The sequence below is a fragment of the Hyperolius riggenbachi genome, chromosome 12 (genome assembly GCF_040937935.1).
Source record: "Hyperolius riggenbachi isolate aHypRig1 chromosome 12, aHypRig1.pri, whole genome shotgun sequence".
Classification (NCBI taxonomy): Eukaryota; Metazoa; Chordata; class Amphibia; order Anura; family Hyperoliidae; genus Hyperolius; species Hyperolius riggenbachi.
In genome coordinates this window covers 142,160,732-142,183,406 of record NC_090657.1, presented here as the reverse complement: position 1 = coordinate 142,183,406, position 22,675 = coordinate 142,160,732, and the positions used below count along the sequence as shown (strand labels likewise).

The following is a 22,675-nucleotide window of genomic DNA, read 5'->3' as shown; positions in this document are numbered from 1 at the left end:
ACTGCTGTAGCATGCACTACTAACTTACTTGCGCTACCCCAAAACGAACAGCTGCTCCAAAGTGCGTGTATCTCGTCCTAAAAAGTAAATCCACTCCCAAGTCAGCTAGCTAATTGTACAAGCTGTATTTCTCCTGTCTGGGTCTCGGGGACATTGCTGAAACCCAAGAGAAGCTGAAGACGTGTCTGACACTTCTGCTGCCCGGCGGATCAACTGTATACACATCACCATGGCAACAGGGACGTGAGCCCTACTGTGCCAGTTTGAAACATATTGTATGGCTCTCACGGAATTACATTTTAAAATATGTGGTGTTTATGGCTCTCTCAGACAAAAAGGTTCCTGACCCCTGATTTAGAGAGATATACACTCACTGGCCACTTTATTAGGTACACCTCGCTAGTACTGGGTTCGACCCCCAATTGCTTGCAGAACTGCCTTAATTCTTTGTGGCAACGAGGTGTTGTAAACACTCCTCAGAGATTTTGTTCCAAGTTGACATGATAGCACACGTAGTTGATGCAAATGAATCAGCTGTAGTGTACATCTACAAATTGACTCTCCTGTTCCACCACATGTGACAGGTGCTCTATTAGATAGAGGTCTGATGTCTGGTGGAGTACAGTGAACTTATTGTCATGTTCAAGAACCAGTTTGAGAAGATGTGAGCTTTGTGACATGGGGGATTATTCTGTTGAAAGTAGCCATCAGATGGCTACTCTGTGGTCATAAAGAGTGGACATGGTCAGCAACAATACTCAGGTAGGCTGTGCCATTTAAACACTTTTGGTACGAAGGGGACCAGGGTGTGCCAAAAAATGTCCTCAACACCATTACTACAATACCAGGATGGATACATACTTTCATGTTGTTTATGCCAAATTCTGAAATCGAGACTCCTCAGACCAGGCAACGTTATTCAATTTTGTATTGTTCAATTATGGTGAGCCTGTGCAAAGTATAGCCTCTGTTTCCTGTTCTTAGCTGAAAGGAGTGTGCTCTTCTGCTGTTGTAATCCATCTGCTTCAAGATGTGGTGAGTTGTGTGTTCAGAGATGGCATTCTGAATACCTTGGTTGAAATCAGTGGATATTTGAGCTGTTGTTGCTTTTCAGCAGGGGTCTCAAACTCAATTTACCTGGGGGCCGCAGGAGGCAAAGTCAGGATGAGGCTGGGCCGCATAAGGAATTTCACAATCGCGGCGCATCGGCGCCTCTGCCCGCCCCTCTCGCTCTTCCTTCACAGAGAGGGGGGGGGGAGGCGGCGATCCGTCCGGCGATTGACGTCAGGAGGGGCAGAGCTGAAATCTCTGCCCCTTCCAGGAAATGCTGGCGGATTGCCCCCCGGGCGATTTGGGGGCTCTGCAGCCCTCGTTATGCGGCGGATTACTTGGGAGCACTGAAGCGAACTATAAGGAAGCTTTTGCCAGCGAGGGCCACAAAATATTGTATCGAGGGCCGCAAATGGCCCGCGGGCCGTGAATTTGAGAATCCTGCTTTTCAGTCTTCTCAAAACAGTCTGTCTGTTCAGTCTGCTCATTCTCTTCTGGATGAAACCCTTGCTGGTGTCAGAGGTCATACGACGGAAGCAGGAAATTTAAGCACATGTGACTAATAGACAACTTGGCCATCGCTATTGCCACTAACTAAATATCGCCTATTGGGTGCTAAAATCAGAAATTTGGGGGCCCAATAAATGGCGGATTCCGGGGCCTTCCTGTCAGAAATTTTTCATTTATTGATTTTTTTTTTTTTAAATACATAATTTTTTTGAAATTTATATATATTTTTTTTTTTTTGCTATTTAAAGCAGGGGTAGGGATGAGACACTTAAGCTTAGGTGTCAGGAATGGGGATTTTAAGGTTGAAGGTGAAGGGTGGTTTGAGGTTAGGTGCCAGGAAGGAGGGGGGTTTAATGTTAGGCATGGGGAAGGGGTGTTAAGGTTAGGCATCAGGAAGGGGGATTTTAAGGTTAGGCATAGGTTAAGGTTAGGGGGAGATGTTTTGGTTAGGCAGTGAGATGTGGGAAGAGTTAGGCATAAGAGGGGGAAAGGTTCTTTGTGAGAGAAGGGTTAGGTTTAGCTGTAGTAAAATATCGTTAATATTTGCCAATATTTTGCTGTCGTAATTACCCCTGTAAATTGTAGATTATCAGTAAAATCACAGAAATTGCCTTGTGCCTCTTTTTCGCCTATGCCATATAAGTGCCCCTCACTGGATATTTTCTCTTTTTCAGACCATTCTCTGTAAACCCTAGAGATGGTTGTGCGTGAAAATCTCAGTAGATCAGCAGCTTCTGAAATATTTACGCCAGCCCTTCTGGCACTAATAACCATGCCACATTCAAAGTCAATTAAATCCCCTTTCTTTATCATTCTGATGCTCTGTTTGAAATTCAGCAACTTGTCTTTACCACATCTAGATGCCTAAATGCATAGAGTGGCTGTCATGTGATTGGCTGATTAGCTATTTGTGTTAACAAAAACTGAACAGGTGTACCAAAAAAAGTGGCTAGTGAGTACAGATCTGAACTATACGCTGTGTTTGGTTTTTCTCAACCAAAGTAAAAAATTCCCTGTAAATTACACCTGTGTGTTTTCACAAACTCATGTTAAGTACAGGATGCAGCCATGTCATTCAGCATACAAAGTCTCACAAGATTTTAGATACTAAAGCACAGCCATAGCTCCCCACCTAGAGATAGCAAGTAACAATAGATTCAGAAAGCCACAGTTCTGAACATTGCCCTAAGCAAGACAACATACAGCTCATACAGAGAAGCCAGTAACAGCATCAGCCGTATGCCTATCATTACAGGTTCTCATGAAATAAGTCAGAGTTTGTGCAGCCTACATAACCTTGGCTATATTCCTGAATCATCGAAATGAACTGTAAGTGGTTATATTGAGCAAAATAGCACTGCTGCCCTGTGTTTTATATTGTGGAATAGATGGAGAAAAAGCCTGATTGTTTTTGGTTTATTATTATGGAACAAAACAAAGCAATTATATGAAGCAGGTCCATGGAGACAGAGAATTGTGTGTTATGGTGTATTATTAGAGCAGTAAAGAGTTGGGAGTGAAGCATGTTTAAGAGGCTGAATAGCGACATTCATGGAATACTGTATGCTGCAGCAAGATAATGGAACTTGTTATTGGAGGGTATCCTATAGAGCGACAGTGGTAAAGTGGGCTGCTTACTTAGCGCAGCGAGGAGGGAGCTTTGAGGGGAAACAGAAGAACTTTAGCAAACATAAAGCACAAAGAAGAGGTTTCAAAAAGACCTCGGGCAATATGTACTGAACACAAGTTGTACCATGGAAATGATATAAACACACTCCATGTATACATATGTAGACAGGAACAAAACAGACCTACCATACTCTTTTTTTTTTTTTTTTTCCCCCGCAGATTTCTTTCTCTGTGGTGTGTTTTATGGTAAAGAAGTTAAATGATGCGCTAAAAGCAGAAGCAGCACACTATAACACAGAGTTTATCCAAAAGCACTGCCCAGGTACGTGTCCCATTGTGTTTGTGTAGCAAGCAAGAACATCTACTTAAAAAGGGAACTGTAGTGACATTTGCATTGAATTACCGTATTTAGCATAACCACTTTTACGGCCATTTTCCTGGTTTCAGCAAGAGAAACACTTGCTAAAGCTATATATTTGGTATGTAGCCCCATCATCCCACTGTTGCTTAGCCTAGGCTTTTTATTATGCAGAATTCCCCTCCCAGAGAATTTTGGGAGATCAGAGCTTTTTTTATTACTGGCTTTAAAACGCTCAGTAAATGAACATTAAAGATGTTGCCATCTGTGATACATTTCAGAAAGTATATCAGGGAGGCGAAAGATTTTACAATTGGAAAACACCGACTAAATAATTAATAAAAGAATATAAAATATATATGGAAAAAAAGCTATTTTATTCATTATGCTATTTTGACTACAGTTCCACCTTAAAACGGAATTGTCAGCCATGCAATCTACAACCTGAACCTGCAATGCAAACATTCCAATATAATCAGAAATGTTTCTATTGTAATAAATCTGATCTCAGTCATCCTGGCTCTATTTGGTACATTGCTGGGGAGAAGGAAGCTTGTTATCTCCCCTCCCACATTCCTGCTCCTCACTGATTGGCTGAGGGCAGTTCAGTGTGACACGAGGCTGAGAAGGGAAACACACCTCACCCCTCTGTAGAAGCTGTTAAGATATGACCTATGCTGTGCTTACATGTGTTTACAAAGCATGCTTGATATGACAGTGCAGTTTCAAGGAGGAAAAAAAAAAGAATAAGGGAGGGAATAAGGATAGACGTCAGTCAGAGGTAGTAAAGGTGCAAAATGCCTGAAACAGTTTTCTCTTTATCTACTATATAAATACCACTGGAATCAAAATGTGGACAGTACAATACATGTGTTATGCAAGTAGAACGAGTATTTATCTACTTATATATGTGTTTTTTTCTTCCTGGGATAGTATGGCTGCCCCTGCTGCTTTAAAGGTCACATGAACAAGATTGGCCTTGATGTAGGCTCCGGGGCTTCCCAATACTCATGGATAAGTGCACCTGGCACATTTTTGTGTATCTGCAGGCTTCCCAATGAGGGAGCCAGGGATTTTCTTCATATTGCTTTGTACTTGCTCGCCTTGCTCTGAGAGCCCCTCATATGCAGGTTATATAACCTTCACTGAGTGGCCTACAAGTTTTTTCTACTTGTTTAGCTTGGTGAGTGGGGCGCAGCAACATTGAGAGAGTCTTGTGATCCCCACCCCTTCACCATAAAGCTGCACCAAGGGAATGGTTAGGGGATCTCAGTGCTAATCGCCAATTTACTGCTTTCCTCTAAAATAGTATTTATCACCTGTGTATGTGGTGATCCCTGGGGCCAACACCATCAAACAGGCAAAGAGAGCACCTGCCCCCCCCCCCCCCCCCCGTCTCCTCCCCTTAACTTCTGCTCCTCGCGGCCCATGCACCGTTTTGGCAGAATAGCAACTCACCTGTCCCACCACACTGCCCAATCTAAACCTGCCCTGGGGTCCCAGAATGGGATTGGCTTCATGTGTCTGATTAAGGGATCTGCTTTTTTACAGGTGCAAAAAAAAAAAAAAAAAAAAAAAAAAAAAGAGGCATAAATGGAGCAGTTGTCTACAGCAAATAATGTTTGTTTTGTTTCACAGCCGAAATCCGATTGGTGGTTCTGGCAGCTGCTCCACTTTTTCCATGGTCCTCAACATATATTCTGGAATACAATGGAGATACTACGCACGGCTATAGATAATTAGTTTCTTCAGGGCCGGCGCTACCATAGAGGCAAAGGAGGCAGCTGCCCCAGGGCCCCAGAGCTTGTAGGGGCCCCCAGTGGCTACAAGAGGAAAACATTTTTTTTCAAATCGGCCTTATAGTTTTTGAGAAAATCGATTTTAAAGTTTCAAAGGAAAAAAAATACACATTTAAAAACCTGCCGACTTTAATGGTTGATAGCAAATCCACCTTACATGCTAGAAACCCTAAATTTGCAGGATATGTTAAGGAGATCATTAGAAATAAGAGGAAAAAACAATTTTTCAAAAAGACCTTATAGTTTTTGAGAAAATCGATTTTAAAATTTCAAAGAAAAAACGTATACTTTTAAATGCGGTAAATGTCACTTTTAGTAGCAAACCTAACGGTAGTGTAATTTTACATGCATCAAACGAAAGCGCAATACATTTCCTGACGGGGTTTCCAGGGGGTCTATACGCAGCCGCAGCGCTTTGGCCAGGGATCGCTATACAGCTGCAATATGGCTGTATGAAGATCCCTGGCATTTTTCCTTATTTTCCCAATTTTTTTTTATGTTTAGAGTGTGGGAATTTAAAAAAATAAATAAAAATTATGTGGGGTCCCCCCTAAAACGTTTTAACCCCTTGTCCCTCATGCAGGCTGGGATAGCCAGAATGTGGAGCTCCGAATGATTGGGACTTCACACCCTGACTATACCAGCTGCAAAAAAGGTCCCCTAATGCCGATTTTTGTTCCGAGGTATATGTTGGGGGGGCCCCCCGGGTTTATTTTGCCCTGGGGCCCCATTGTTGCTTAAACCGGCCCTGAGTTTCTTAAAGGATAACTGAAGCGAGAGGTATATGGAAGCTGCCATATTTGATTCATTTTAAGCAATGCTAATTACCCGAAATCCTGCTGATCCTCTGCCTCTAATACTTTAAGCCATAGATGCTGAACAAGCATGCAGCAGATCAGGTGTTTCTGACATTATTGTCAGATCTGACAACTATGTTTCATAGTTTCCCAGTGGAAATGAGACACCCACCTCATACTCTTCTTTAAATCCATAGCCTTGTCCTCTCTTCATCTGAGTTATGTGCTGGAGAAGATCTGCTACTCGGATTGCAGGCTGCATCTGCCCACGAGGGTACGCCATCTCCAGCGGCTCACATGTCCGGTATGGGTGCGTCTGTATGGTCAGTGTGGGCTGGTTGAGCTCTACATGACTGCTGTCTGTGAGAAAGGAAGGGATATGGAGGAAATTAGACATGGAGAAGACAGATTGAAAGGAAACGAACCTGTCTGTAAGGCTATACTATGCATCACAGTGGTGTCAACAGAGGAGATTTAGGTGACCTCACAAGCGAGTGCTGTGATTACAGTGCAGGAGATTTGGGCACAGCCGCTGCCACCATAGACCGTAATAGGAATTACAGCTATAGCTGTGCACAGTCAGTAACTTTGGCGCCGTCAGAAGATGCAGCTGAAGTTGCTTCTAAAACACTGTAATTCGGCAGCCAGCAATAGCTGGAAGCCGGATCACATCGTTCCCCACCATCCACATGGACCTAGAGGGGGAATAGTATTTAACGCCGCCGGGAACTTGTGCAGCAGCAGGATAAGCCATACCGGCTGTATCCTGCACCCAAGTCTCCCGGCGGCCAATTCATATGTATGCCTCACAAGAGCAAATTGAAATTATTTGCATGGATTGCCTACTGTTGTGAAATGATACATAATGGGTATTACACAGTATAAATCAGCGCTTATACTCTGATATAAATAAGCTATGAATGTTGCAATGATAATAGACTTCATGGTTGTACATCAATCAAACAAGTAGTAAAGCCTCTCTTTGCTGTGATACAGACAACAGGAAAACACATAGGATCCATAACAGTCCAGACAATGTGATACCAGGTGACCTTGTACAGAGCGTAAGAGCACTAATGCCACAATGATAATACACCACCAGCTAATGCGGGGATACACAGCACAGTGACACCTCCCTTCCGTCCAAGTTTCGCAGAATTACAATTTCTAAGTTTCTAAACAGAAATCAGCTTTACATGGCAGAAAGCAGAAATCGGAATACCGCATTATAGAGACTCAGAAATGTTAGTCCAATCACAAGACTTGGAAGTATTGGACCAATCAGAGAATCAGTATTGTACAGCGGAATTCTGTATGTTACAGAATTGTTAGGCCAGTCATAAGACTCGGGAAATATTGGGCCAATCAGAGAGTTCAGAAGTATACTGCGGACGCGAATTACACATAATATGCAATTACACAAATGCATATATACGCAAAAAAAAATAATTGGCCAACTATAACTAGTTGGCCAAGTAACGCCTGTGGCATATAGGCCACTCCTTGCCCCTCTGGCAATCATCTCCTTTCCACGTTTCCTGGTCGCTTGCCGGCACACCTCCAAAAGATAAACAGAAGCCTCCAATAACGTCAAAATATTCTGACGCTATTGGAGGCTTCCATTTTCTAGTACAATAATAATACAATACAATACAATAACATTTGTAAAGCGCTTTTCTCCCATAGGACTCAAAGCGCATAGTGGTACGTTCTGAACACGGTCACCTGGTATCACATTGTCTGGATCAAGCTGGGCTCAGATTGTTCATACATAATGGTATTGCGTCCTCCTTGGACATGGGGAAGAGTTATGGCCACTTAATTCTAATCAGATTCTCATGGGGTTGTTGTAGAATGCATTGATTGGCCAGAACTTCAGCCAATCAGCATTAGGGAATATGTACTTGAGTTCTGTAATAAAAAGCACACATATAAAGTATTATTCATTACCTAAAAGCGTTGAAGATGGGACAGTATCGGAGGAAACTGCCAGGTGATTGAGCCCCAAGGAACAAAGATGGATTAGGAAGAAGAGAAAAAGAAAAAAAAAAAGCACATCATCAGTATCCAACTGGCAATACAGGTTAATCTATATAACATTTCATCGCACAACTCACTGACAGGTACAGAAAACGAATGCTAGACTCTAAAGCTCAGCATCGTTACTTCCATTCTCACATTAATATACAACTCACAGTTTCACTCTATGGCAGACAGAATCCTAATGACAACAACCTTGCTGACTGGCAATGACATCTATGCTTTTTGGTTGAGAAGCCCTACCTGAGTAGCAGGAATTGAGCAAGGATTTGCCCTGCAGGTTTTTGCTTTGTACAGAGAAGGAGCAGGGTGAGGAAGTGCCTGCAGGAAGACAGGTTAGAGGTCAGCCTACAGGAGGAAGACCCAAACATCCCTACAAAATATGCCACCTACTCTACAGCCTGTGGGGATTGGAGGTCACATACTGAAATATTCCTCAAGACAAAGACTGGGGAAGAATGCTTCAAATGAATTCTCTCACAGTTCACGCCTGTCTAAGGGGGACATCACTGTGAGGGAAGCTGCCTGATTTTCTATGGTTCTCAAGATGGAGACCATTAAAGAACACAATTGGTCCTACAAGCCTGGGTTGGATTTACGGGACCACTGTTGCAAAAAATATAAAATACATATAAAATGTCCATTACCCCAGAGAAAAAATAGCTATAAGTTGCTTTTCTCCTATGTCGCTGTCTCTCACAGTAGGCAGTAAAAGTTTGATAAATCTGACAAATTTCAGATTAGTCCTACCTCATGGGGATTCTCAGTATTTCCTTTGTTTTTTACAAAAGCAGTCTCTGGAAAGCATCTATGGCAAAGATGCTGGCTGGCCAGCCTCCCTACTTGTCTGCACACTATTTTGACAGTTGGACTGAGAAGCTGCCATTCAGGAAGAGCTTTTAAAAATAAAGAAAGCCCTGAGAATCCCCAAGAGGAGATTAACAAGTCCAAAACCTGTCAGATATGTCAATGTTTTACTACCCATTGTAAGCGCCAGCAACCTATAAAAAAATGCATTTTATAGTGCATTTTACTCTGGGACAAATGTACACTTTCTACATAGGCATAGGCATGTATTTTAAAAAAAATTCATGATAGTGAAATCAAAATGAATAATACAATTCATCAAAATGATCTGCTAATAGGTGTCAGAAGCTCACATCCCTGATCTTGGCTATACCAGACAATAGAGTGCATTGAACACAGACTGGTGAGATAGCATCTATGCAATTGTAGTCATCCTCAGAACATTTTGAATGTAGTTAAGTCCAATTTTAGCCATAATTTTAAATATACAATCTAATAGTAGAGTGCCTGAATAATAAACTCTTCTTATGCTAAACCTTCTGTTTTAAATATCTGATCACATGACCTGGAGCAATCTATGGAGTGTACAGGGGTGTACATAGGTCCCTTCTGGCATTGCAGCTGCACAGGGGCCCCATGTCCTCTGACCTCAGTCAGGGCCAAGTAATCCTCTAGGACAGTGATGGCTAACCTTGGCACTCCAGCTGTGGTGGAACTACAAGTCCCATGAGGCATTGCAATACTCTGACAGCTCTAAGCATAACTTGGGGAGGCTGAGGCATGATGGGATTTGTAGTTTTGTTACAGCTGGAGTGCCACGGTTAGCCATCACTGCTCTAGGACTAGGTTTAGGGCCTGTTTCCACTACACACAGATTGGATGCAGAATGGATGCATAAAAACTGACTCCAATGAATGCCTATGGGCCTGTTTCCACTAAACGGAATTTTTCTGATGCCGATTTTCCCATAGGCATTCATTGGAGTCAGTTTTTCTGCATCCAATCTGTGTGTAGTGGAAACAGGCCCTAATGTGTCAGCACCCTTCAGAAGAGCTGACTCTCCCTTCCATGTAGTTGTCTTTTCCTCCATGTCATCATTTCCCCCTATGTGAAAGTCTTTCATTATGAGATTAATTATTTTGTGTGCAGAAGATGGCAGCACTATATAAATACACAATAATAATAATAATATGGTAGAGAGACATTAGACAATATGGTAGGGATAAGATTGTAAATTCCTGTGATGCCAGCCAGCAACATGACTGTACTCTTTTTAAAGCAGCATGGATCAATGCAATATAGATACACAACAATACTGTGTGTGCCAAATGCCGTACTGCACAGGTGCAAAGCCCCGCAGCCATCAATAAACGAATGTAGTGCAGGAAGTCATTGACATTTGACATCAGCTAACTACACATTCAAATTAAATAATGCTACTAAGAACCATCTATGCAAGACTAGGAAAAGATGTGTGCCTATAGTTTGGATATAAAGAAACATTCTTGCTGCAGATGTGTGTATGCGACTAGCGATCATCTTCAATAAATCCAAGTTAGGTTCTCAGAATTAAGCACAATTAAGCAAAAAGCGAAATTGTCCCGGGGCATGTGAGGTGGAAGGGAAGCATGGGCCACACATCCTGTGGTTAACTCATCTAAGCTGCCATCTCTCACCTATGCACTCCACCATGCTTTCCAACTTTCCCACACTTCTGCTCTCTAAACCAGAACTTCTGCTGTGAAGGCAGGAGTGGGGGTAGATGGAGAGTGGTGTGGAGTGCATCAGTGAGAGATGGTGGCTTAGGTGACTTAACCCTGCAAAACTGATCTCTCAGCCTCACTCAGGATCACTCATGTGTTCAAGGCCTGATGAACCATAGTAAATCAGGTTCATAAATGAACATCACACCATAGAAATCATGCACAGACAGTCATGGTGAGTTTGGAAACCTTGTCTCACTCAGCTTTGCAGACATGGCGGCTGCACAGCTGGCATCTGGGGTACCTCCACTATAGTCTAAAAGTGATCACTATTGATACACTTGATTATACAATCTTAACACTTCTATTGAATATGAGGGAGTAACTGCAAAGCATAATCATTCATTTTACCTTCTAGTACACAGGTTTGATAAGATTGTACAATCAAAATTTTATCATTAGTGGCCACCTATTAAACTATATGGCATTGCAAAAAAAAAAAACCACACACACTAGAAATGTTGACACAATCAAGATATATGGACTCTAGCTAGCAGGAACGTTGAAAACAGAAATACACAGAACATAGGTAGGAAAACAAAGTAATTTAAAATGTGTCATTTTTTAATACCCTCCTTCTTTCTTAACTCCTTTTATAAAAGCTTTTGAAATGACAACAGTAAAACTATATAAGCATTAATGTGAGAGCTCCCCCTTACACATCCAGCCACATGCAGCAGTGACTTGAAAATGGCACTGGATTAAAATAGCCTCCTCACCCCTCTCTTGCCTTCACCTCCCCTCCCCTCTGCTTCCTGTTGCCTGCCCCTCTGTTCCCTGCCGCCCATCTGCTTTTTTTTATAGTCTTCAAGAAAATGGTGTCCAGAGCCCAGCACTGATGACAAAAATAGACTCCAGCGCTGGGCTTCAGATCTCATTTTCCCATAGCCCTTCTGCCAGACTCTGTCGCCGAGACGGACACCGTACCTACACACCGGTGGCCAACATCCGTCATTTATTCTGTGGCCCGCTGGGGGTACATTAGCACCTGTAAAGGGTCCCCCAGGGGTCCACAAAACTCAGGTTGAGAATCACTGCTTTATAGGAAGGCAGAAGTGAAAGGAATTTGTAGGGTATCACGGCTGACTTGCCCTCCTTGCCTGATGGTCAGGTTGATCATCACCCTTTGAATGCCTCTAAAGCACTTGACTCAGTATGGAGATTTTCTGTTCGCTCAGACAACTGGCATGTTTAAATATGAAAAATTCAACAGCTTAAACATTCCTCTCACTCAAAGTCACCATTAATATGACAACTCCTGAGTGTGTGCGGCACAACAAACAGCTGTAATAACAGGAAGAAACCAAAGAGATAAAAGGTTCATCTGCCACTTTGGAAGATTTCCCTTTTCTTATTCTGCATATTTTCTAAGGATGAGGGAAATGCCAGCACTCGGTTTTCAGATTCCTACGGCATACCTGATAATCCTTTACCGGAACACATTATAGCATGATTAATGCTCGACACAGGAAGAATGCTCTGACTGTCATTTGCCAATGAACTGACATCACTTAACAAACTTGCACTTTCCCTTTTAGATGATATTGTCATCATGCCTCCTCAGCTGCAAGGACTAAACTTAGTACTAGCTATAAGTGAACACCCTATAAAGTGTATGCAGTACTCTATGACCCACTTACATTGCCATCAGAGATAATAATCACTCACTGCAGGTCAGACTATAATTCACCTTCAGTAGATAATGCTCACCGTTAAATAATAGTATATCTTGATAACAGTACAGCATGATGGGTGACTATTCATGGCTTTTTCTTATTGCCAAGGTCACAGTCTCTATAGTCTCTTCTTTAAAGGAAACCTGAAGTGAGCGGATTATGGAAGGTGTCTATCTAAACCCACACCGTTCCTGTATGTGGATATTATAAAGTGTATTGCTACATATTCATATGAATGAATAGCTTTCTATACCTTTCCAGCATCTTTTAGTTAAATGCCAATCAGTGCACTTTCCCTGGATAGCAGCTCAGATCCGGCTGAAGGAGAGGTGGATATTTAGCACAGGGTTTGGGCTCATTTGGGTCAGGATGTGAGCGTCTCAATAAATGTTTATTCTATACTTGCATAAACATATCTTATAGTCTACTGTCTCATGGAGTAACTGATAACCATTTTATGCCTGCATCTGTCTCTCAGAGACACTGCAAAGGAAAACATGCTTATGGCAGCTTGTAACACAATTAATTGCACAATGGTGCAATTAATGATCAAGTACAAACTACAGTGTAAAATGTCACTACATGCAGTGTGGAGAGATCAGTTATCAGTCAGAAGTTCTGAAAAGTGTGTGTAGTTCTGGAGGCGAATTACGGACCAATGCATTTTTTACTGAATAAGTAATCTCAGAACACCCTCTCTGCTCTCAAAGATTAGGCACAACATAACAGCATAATAACCTTTAGAGAAAAAAAAATATTCATTACAATTTACGCAAATTCTAAAAACATCCCTTAACCCCCTTGGCGGTATGAAAAATACCGCCAGGGGGCAGCGCAGCAGTTTTTCTTTAATTTTTTTTTTTTTTAAATCATGTAGCGAGCCGAGGGCTCGCTACATGATAGCCGCTGCTCAGCGGCATCCCCCCAGCCCCGCCGATCGCCTCCGGCGATAGGCGATCAGGAAATCCCGTTCAAAGAACGGGATTTCCTGGAGGGCTTCCCCCGTCGCCATGGCGACGGGGCGGAATGACGTCAGCGACGTCGGGACGTCATTGGGAGACCCGATCCACCCCTTGGCGCTGCCTGGCACTGATTGGCCAGGCAGCGCAGGGGTCTGGGGGGGGGGGGGAGCCGCGCGCCGCACCGGATAGCGGCGATCGGGCGCGCGGCGGCGGCGATCGGGGTGCTGGCGCAGCTAGCAAAGTGCTAGCTGCGTGCAGCAAAAAAAAAATTATGTAAATCGGCCCAGCAGGGCCTGAGCGGCACCCTCCGGCGGCTTACCCCGTGTCACACACGGGGTTACCGCTAAGGAGGTTAAAGTGTACTTGAGATGGGTGAATATAAAGAAAATATACATAACATGGGCTTTCTCCAGCTCCCTCTATCCTGATCACTCCCACGCTGTCCTCTTTTGCCTCTGCCTTCACCTACAACTGGCTCTGGAAAATCCATCAGTCAGGGCCAGTCGGCACAGGCGAAGTCCAGCAAGGTGCGCTCCTCTGTCTTGTTCCCGTTGCCTGGAGTGTTCTGCGCCTGTGTGAACGTGGAGGGATTGTGCACGCATGCGCAGTTGGCCCTCGGACCAGAGGACTTTCTGCAGCCAATTGCGAGCGAATGGGAAGGCAGAAGAAGACGGTGTGGGAGCGATCAGGCCGGAGGGAACTTGAAGCCGCTGGTATGTATATTTTCTTTATAATCCCCATCTCAGGTTCCCTTTAAGTTTTAACTGGATTAGGGAACATAGAAATTGTTAAACCACAGTCATTTCCTGTACAGGCAGAGCCACAGTACTCTCATTCACAGGGACTGATAAGGCAAATTACACTCCGATGTAGCTAACAAACAGCTCAGAGCAGTGGAGTTCTACACCATTAATATGTGGAATAAAAACTTTTCATGGCATGTTGTGCAAGAGTTTTGGTCTACTTTAAGGTGGCCATACACAATTACATTTTTTAGTTTAGTTTTGCTTGTTTTTTTCGACCAGATAAATATGATCCATTTTTCCGTTTGAGCAAATAATCATATAAATTGAGCCAATACCGGTATATTATACCCTTATGACCAATGTTTCTGAAACTATGACATTTTAGATTTTCTGAAAAAAGATATATATATTTTCAATTTCTTATACAGTGAACAATTTTTTTTGAAAAAAATTGGCAAAATTGATTGATTTAATAGTATTGTGTATGGACACTTCAAAGCTAGATTCACATTATGCAGGTTCCCAACATGGAGGGCAGATCTGATTTCACAGTTCCCCAAAACAAAAAAGTGGGATTTTGAGTAATCATTTCTGCTTAAGGCTTTAAGGCTGGTTTTACACATGTTGGGTGCGATGCGGTGTGGTTCGCATCGCAGAAATGAGGCTTCATATGACCCTGCACCATGGTCGACAGGCTCCTATGCATAGGCCCACCCCCTGGTAAGTGACGCACTCACTGCTGGGCAGGAAGTATGTCACTGGGATTCTGGTCGATCCACGCATGCTCCCGTCGTGCACACTGCCTACATCACCCATTGACTTGCATTACTTCGTGATCCATGTGGTAAGCACGGTTCATGCAGTAAAGTGCTGCAGCCTTTGCATCAATGTGCTTCTGGCACATCGCACCGCACCACATTAACTCTACAAGGCTTCATTGACTTACAGTGTGCCAGTGTGCAAGAGGTCTGAGCCTCCAGCAGGCTGAAAAGAGGTCAGGGAGCTCAGTCATTTTTAATTGACAAACCATTTACAGTGTTGCATGAAAATATTTGGGAGTTGTGGGTAGGATACTTGAGTAGCTGTAAAGGTGAGACAACTTCAGAATGTTCATTATAACATCATATACATTATCGCTTTAACTGGAGTAATGCCTCATGAACTACTATAGTATTTCAAGTCTCTTTTGTAGCTTGCCACATCTCACCATCTTTTTTTAGAGAATGTTTCCACATCTTCATAAATCACCTAGTTGTTATTCAGCTCAATGGGAATTATCAACAGACTCTGGTATGGGATAATGTGAAGTAAGAGGGAGGTTGAGCAGGACATTGTGATGTCTATGACTAATTTGAAGGACAACTGACCTGAGAGCGATATAGAGGTTGCCAATTTATTTCCTTTTAAACAAAGCAAATTACCTGGCCTTGCTGCTGATCCTCTGCCTCTAATACATTTAGCTACAGAACCTGAACAAGCATGCAGATCAAAAGTTGACTGTATTTGCTGCATGCTTGTTTCAGGTGTGTGATTCCGACACTACTGATCAGCAGGATGTCAAGCAACCGCTATTGTTAAAAGGAAATAAATATGGCAGCCTCCATATCCCTCCCAGGTCAGTTGTGCTTTAAGTTACCCACAGACAGACACAAGATGGGATTGAGCAGACAGCAGTAATGACCGGATCTATAAACAGCTGAGCTATGCTCACCTTAGCTCACAGTAAGAATAGCTCAGGGTCACTATTAAGAATGGCCGACTGGCAACTGAGCCACTGGAATATTGCTGCAGCTACATGTTGGCAGATTTATTTAAAGGGAATCTGAAGTGAAAATAAATGTATGATATAATGAATTGTATGTGTAGTACAGCTAAGAAATAAATCATTAATAGCACAGATATGAGTCTCATATTGTTTCCAGTACAGGAAGAGTTAAGAAACTTCACTTGTTATCTATGCAAAAGAGTTTCTCTGAGCTCTCCAACTAGTTCAGTCAGAGAGCAATGCTATTTTCTGAAGCACTAATACATCAAAGAAACAGTGAAAGACAACTTCCGATAAGATTTTACTGCAGAGGCGTTCAAAGGGCCATTAGATACGCTCTGTTTCATAGTTTAAAATGCAGAGTGTAGTTTGTAAACTGCAAATATTAGAGAATGATACAATGTTATATACTATATAAATGAAAATAAAAATATGAGACTCTTTTCTTTGCTACTAATGTTCTATCAGTTATCCATACTACACATACAATTCACTTTGAAATGGGAAAAAGTTCATCAGAGTTACAGGGTAGCTCTTTGATTAGAACTGTTGATAGAACTTTTTGGCTAGAACAGCCAATCAGATTGTTAGATTTTTTCCAGCAAAAGATGAAAACTGGCTGGTTCTCAGGCTCCACTTCTGCTCCAATTTTCACTGCTTTAATTTTTCTACAGTTAGTCCCAAGGGGTGTTCACATGAAAAGGTTGAGTATCTCTGGTCTGGAGTATAAGCTTTCACTCTCTATTCCGGCACTAAGGGTGGAATATTAATTATAATACCATTCCTTTCTGGAATGCGCAGCTTCTAAAGGGCACGGTGACAGGCACTGGAAGAAACGCAATATTATCAGAGGATTTTTTTCTCTCTACCATTCCAATTGTATTGTTGCTTTAAACTGTTCAACCGCTCTAATAATTCATTCATAAGGATTGTTCTAAAGATATTTCCGTCCCCAAATGCTGTGATGATCTTACTGAATCCGTTGACGTCCTGGCAGCTGGAGAAGGTGTCCTCGTTGCGGGTGGAGCTCAGCTTGCTGGAACTTTTATCTGAAGCCACCAGACCCATTTCCCTCTGGGAGCCACTTTGGGTCTCTTTCTGTTTCTTAGCCAACTTCCTAGAAGCAGAGAGAAAAGTGTTTGACAGAGTCTAGAGTGACGATATCATTGACACACACAGAAAGGATTGGCAGCCTACTGTGATTCCTTAGCATAGACTGACACAGAGGAAGCTATTTAATATGACTGTTGTTCATCTGCTAGCACAAACGGGGCCACATGACTGCTCTCCTCTTATCTAAGCTAAGGTGATTGTAATTGGCGAAGCTCTGAATAATCAGATATAAACGTGATTCAGCTGGCTAGCACAACAACGTCCTGCGCATTTGCTGTCTGTGGAGCCAGCCAAGTCCTATTGCAGCTTTTCATGTAGTAATTGGGAGCTCAGGGAGGCTTGGCAGACATTAGGTTTCCCATAGTCGTAATGTTGTGACACTTGGGCATTACTTCCTTGTAGGATTCAGTAATTAACACCTTACATATCTTCCACGAGGGAAGATTAATATGCAGATCACTAATGAGTTTGAGCCAGTCATTAATAACGGGAAGTGGGCTGCTGTGATGATATTTTTATGCTGAAGGAGATGGCAGGGAATGGTAGGGAATGGCAAATACTCAGATTGGTTAAAGAAAAAACACACTGAGGGGAAACAGGGAGACGGCAGAGACTGAGGTAAGCTTCAGGATTCTAAACCATATCATATGCCAGTTATGGAGGACTCCCACCTACAGTTTGCTCCCATACAATCATTTAGTCAATGAACCCTTCTAATCAATATAATGATAAGTGGACATACACGAATAGATCGTCACCACATTCGATCACCATACAGATCCCTCTCAGATCAAATTGAGAGGAATTAAATTCTTCCACTATACACTGTTTTTCAATATATTTCTGCATGAAATCTATTGGAAATCTGTAGTGTGATGTACTGTGCTCTCCACCTGGGCTGTGTAAAGTGTTGGCAGCAGAGCTTACACTTACCTGTCCGCCAGGTGCTCATCGTGGTTTCTTTTCTTCCAGGACACCCGTGTCCCCTGACAAACACTAGAGACCAAACACTAGAGGCCTGGTGACACGTACTTTATGTGACTATGTACTCACCGGCCTCTAGTGTTCGATCTCTAGTGTTTGTCATAGAACACAGGTGCACGGGAGAGAAGAGACAGGGAGCAGCACCCAATGGAAATTCAATCAATCAATCAATCAATCAATCAATCAATCAATCATTATTTACTGGCAAATCCAATTGTTCAATGTACAGTACAACTGAAGACCCAGTTGCTGGTTGTTACCAATCGCTCTGGAGCAAAATGCACATCCAATTCTTGGATAATCTGAGCATGTAAGGTGGCCACACATGATACGATAAAAAAAAATTACATTTTCCCATTTTTCAATACAATTATTGGTTTTGTAGAACAATCTGGAGTTTTATTTTGAGTGAGAAATGTGATTGAAACTCACATATTTTTTTTTCTATACAAGTCGAGAGTGGTGGAAAATTCTGATCAATTTTTCAGAAAAATGAATAGAGTAGGATAGATTGCCAATTTCTTGATTATAGAGCCAAGCAATTTTGGGGAGTTTTCATAATTTGTTATCATAATCGGGGAAAATGTAACACGTGTGCTACATTGGTCAGATGTTTCAAAAGTTACTATCGGTCATAAAAATTGATCATAATCTTTCCTCCAATTTAACCTTTCTTTAAAGGACTTTTCTGACAACAAAGTTTATGTTCCTTTTCAGCTAAGTGGATCCGAGATAAACTTTTACTCATTGCAAAATTGTGTTCCTTTCATATAGTTTATAGGGCATTTCTCAAGCCAAATACTTTTTTTGTTTTGTTTTAATACTCTCATTCCCTATGAACTTAACAAGCCTCGCCCACAGCTCCTTTTGTGCCTTGGCACTGTAGCAAGGGCTTATGGGAGCTCAGTCTGGGCAGGAGGAGTTAGCCATTGATTTCAGAGGCAGAGGGGAGGAGGGAGGAGAAGAAGGGACTGAATTTACACACAGGCAAGCTGATAGCATCTCAGCCTGTGACAATGTGACAAACAGAACATGGCTGCCCTCATTGTATCACAGGCATAAATAATCATAAACTTTTGAAGCTGTTTGCAGCTAGATATGCTGTGTAAACTACCTAAACTTTATATAAGATATATAGACAAGTTACTTGTTATAGTTAGTTTTTCATCTCAGATCCGCTTTAAGCTAACTTATGAGTGTCTATGGAACACCAAGCCCAATCAGGTGCAAGCATCTATCTCACCACCACAGAAATATGTGCATGTTTTTTATAATGGTTAAAGTGAACACATGGTGAGAGTGGTATGGAGGCTGACATTTTTTTCTATTAAACCAGATTCCAGGCAGTCCTGTTGATCTTCCATCATCAGTAGTGTCTCAGTCACAAACCTGAAACAAGTATATGGTTAATCCAGCCAGACTTGAGTCAGAGCTCCTGATCCACAGGCTTGTTCAGGGTCTATGGCTAATGTGTTAGAGACACAGGATCAAGGTGACAGCCAGGCAACTGGCATGGTATCGTTTAAAAGAAAATAAATATGTCAGCCTCCATATCCCTCTCACCTTGGATTCCCTTTAATCACATTTAGAGGTTTCACACACAGGCATTCAATAAACATTTCTTTGGAGTTTTCTCACAGGAGTTGTTTTTACACCTTATAAACAAAACAGCCTTTAAACTCCCACAAAGCAAGAAAATTCTTCTTTACATACGTTTTCTCTTACTAGGTGCCGAAAAGCTTGTTTGTAAGTAAGATAAAAAAAATTATCTTCTGGGAAAAAAGCCAGGAGAAAAGTTATATCAGGGTCATAGAAAGGAGACAGAAACTGAGTTTTACAGCTCAACCGACGACAAGTCAATACAACATCACTGAACCTAAGTGCAGGATTGACTAGCGTATTACAGCAGTGTAGTTAGTAGGCAGAAGCCAAGCTCTGTGGCTCTACACAGTCCAAGTCAAAATGACAACCCTACAAGCAATGCTATCACAGTCCAACTGAATGGTGCTAACTGTATTTTGTAGCAGTAGGTACTCAGTTAATCTATGAGAACTCAAGTCCAGAAGCTCCAACACTGGTAGTACTCAAGCCTTTACAACAACAACAAAAAAGAAAAAAAGAATATCCTTGCCGTCTAGTAATCCCAATTACCGAATTAAAGAGTTAGAATTATTTTAAACAGTTGTAGAGAATTGGAGTGGGCTCAGTACAATCCCCAGTTCAATTTAGCAAAGTTCTGCACCATGTTGGCAGACAGCAGGTGAGCATTTATGTGACAATGCCCAAAGGTGGAAACATCCATTTACAATTGCTGCCATTTCCCTGGATACACAACCAGTACTAGGATAAAATCTATCTTGGCCAAGGGCATATTCAGCCGGAACTGGTTACTCCTGTGTTTCACATTTGCAATAAATGCCCCAAATTAAATAGTGGGACAGAACACTGTTGACTTATTTAGCTCACCAAATCACCACTTTTATGGTGATCTTGACTGCCACTTACTCTACCTCTATTGCATATGTGCAAAACTCCAGTCCTCCAAGGCCATATCCATGCCAGTCTTTAGGGTGGACTTGATGCACCACACCTTTCCGAATTCAGTCCCATCAATCAATTTGAGCTGTGTCAAAAATGTGTAAGAACCTGGACCCTTGAGGACTGGAATATGAGGTCCCTGCTCTATTACATGCCCATCAGAGGGGAGACAGCCAGGTTCCCAAAGAGTGTTGGGTGAGGCCTGGCTTCTCCTGATTCGCTTCTGAACATAGATCTTGTGTCCATCTAATTAAACTTCAAAATACAGGTATTTAGATATTTAGAAAATGTTTACTTTTAGGACAATAGTATATAATAATAATTAACAGTGAATGAGAAATAGATGTATATTCACTAAACTAGGGTAATCAAAATGATGTGTGTAAAGTCTTACGCATGATGAGCAGAGTGTAGTTCAATACATTACATGCAATGCATTATGCACTACTCATCGCATGTAATTTTATTCTGATTGAATCTACCCCATAGTGTGGTAAGCATGTCTGTTACTTCAAGATACAGAAAAGGGGGGTTGATTCACAAATTGTATCTCATAAATCTTGTGAATGATAATTCACAAAACTTATGTCATGAACTATCTCTCCTTACTACCACGATACCTCATTAGCACTACCTTAATTAACATTAAAGCGGCAACGCTAATGAAGTATCGTAGTCGCGCTACATCTCATCACGCAGCAATTACAAGGAGAACATGTAACTTAAAGCCGGGTTGTCAGCAACAAAATCAAATTCAATTTAAACACTGCATTGTGTCTTTAATGCTGCCAGAAATCTCACCCTGCAGTGCAAGCTCTCCAATCTTTTCAGGAATGTCTCTGCAGTAATTATCTTATCTCAGTCTTATCTCAGTTAGCTGAGCTCTGTTCTCTCGCTGTCTCTGAAGGCAGAGAGAGAGGGAAGCTTGTCATCTCCCCTACCACATGCCTGCTTTTCTCTGATTGGGCTGAGCACACTGCACAGTGACAGGCTTGGCTGAAATCTGATGCTTGTGTTTGTGGTTATAATGTGGTAAGAATGCAGGCCACAATGACACAGCAGATTGGAGGAGAACTAAGTGAAGAAATGACATCAGGGATTTAGCCCCAGACTGTGGGAAAAAGAAATGGCCCCTGCCAGGAACAGAATTCTCTTCATTTACTATATAAAATTCAATGAAATCAAAACGTGGACAGTACAATACATCTGTTATATAAGTAGAGCAAGTATTTATCTACTTATATATGTGGTTTTTTTTTCCTGGCATAGTATGGCTGATCCTCCTGCTTTAAGAGCACACACTACACAAAAGGGCTGCGCACAGTGTGCACGTGCTGGTTTCATCCCGCGCAGCTTGTGCATGGTAGCATTACCTCTGCTTTGGGAATCAACCTGATAGGGCTTTTTTCAAATAATTTTTCATCTTCTTTTTAACCACTTTACCCCCGCCCGTACGAATTCTCCGTCCCTTTTTACATCCTTTCACCCCCAGGGACGGATAAATCCGTACTTTCCGCGCTCCCGCCGCTGCCCTCGCTCTAGCGCGCACTCCCGTGGGTAAACACGCCGCCGGCCGCTCGCCCGGAGATCAATGAACGGGAAAATCCATTCCCGTTCGTGGATCTAAGCCCCGCAATGATCCGCTGCTTCTCCGCTAAGCAGCGCGATCATTGTGAAAAAAAACCCCGATCCCAGCCTCCTAGCACTTCCTCCAAGCGTCCGGAGGGACGCTTGGAGGTCGCATTAAACAAAAACTTACTGTTGCCTTCTTGTGGTGAAATAGTAAAACTACACCCTAAAGCATTTTTCACATACAAATAGATTACTTATACACAAAAAATTAACTCATTACCTCCCACACTCCCCCTTTTTTTTTTTTTGTAATTAACTTTTTAAATATTTATGTCAAGAGGGTACAACACTGTTACTTTATAAACTACGGGCTTGTAATTAGGGATGGACGCAAAACTGAAAAAAAATGCACCTTTATTTCCAAGTAAAATATTGGTGCCAAACATTGTGATAGGGACATAATTTAAACGGTTTTATAACCGGGACAAATGGGCAAATACATTTCATGGGTTTTGTTTTTTTTAAAGAGAATTTTTTTATTGTTTAAAATACAGAGAACAAAAAAA

At 42.1% G+C, this 22,675-nt stretch overlaps 1 protein-coding gene across 12 annotated transcripts in view; it reads right to left on the bottom strand.

Annotated features, from left to right (window-relative positions):
- PTPRT (protein tyrosine phosphatase receptor type T) overlaps positions 1–22,675 on the bottom strand; it is an 852,204-nt gene that overhangs the window by 115,971 nt on the left and 713,558 nt on the right. For 11 of the 12 annotated variants that reach the window (XM_068262870.1, XM_068262859.1, XM_068262860.1 and 8 more), the window contains 4 exons: positions 16,877–17,019; positions 8,427–8,504; positions 8,094–8,129; positions 6,316–6,503 (listed from right to left, as the gene is read on the bottom strand). In XM_068262870.1, the coding sequence (XP_068118971.1) occupies positions 6,316–6,503; positions 8,094–8,129; positions 8,427–8,504; positions 16,877–17,019 (445 nt within the window). The remainder of the gene's footprint in view (positions 1–6,315; positions 6,504–8,093; positions 8,130–8,426; positions 8,505–16,876; positions 17,020–22,675) is intronic. The other variant, XM_068262865.1, reaches the window with a different exon arrangement.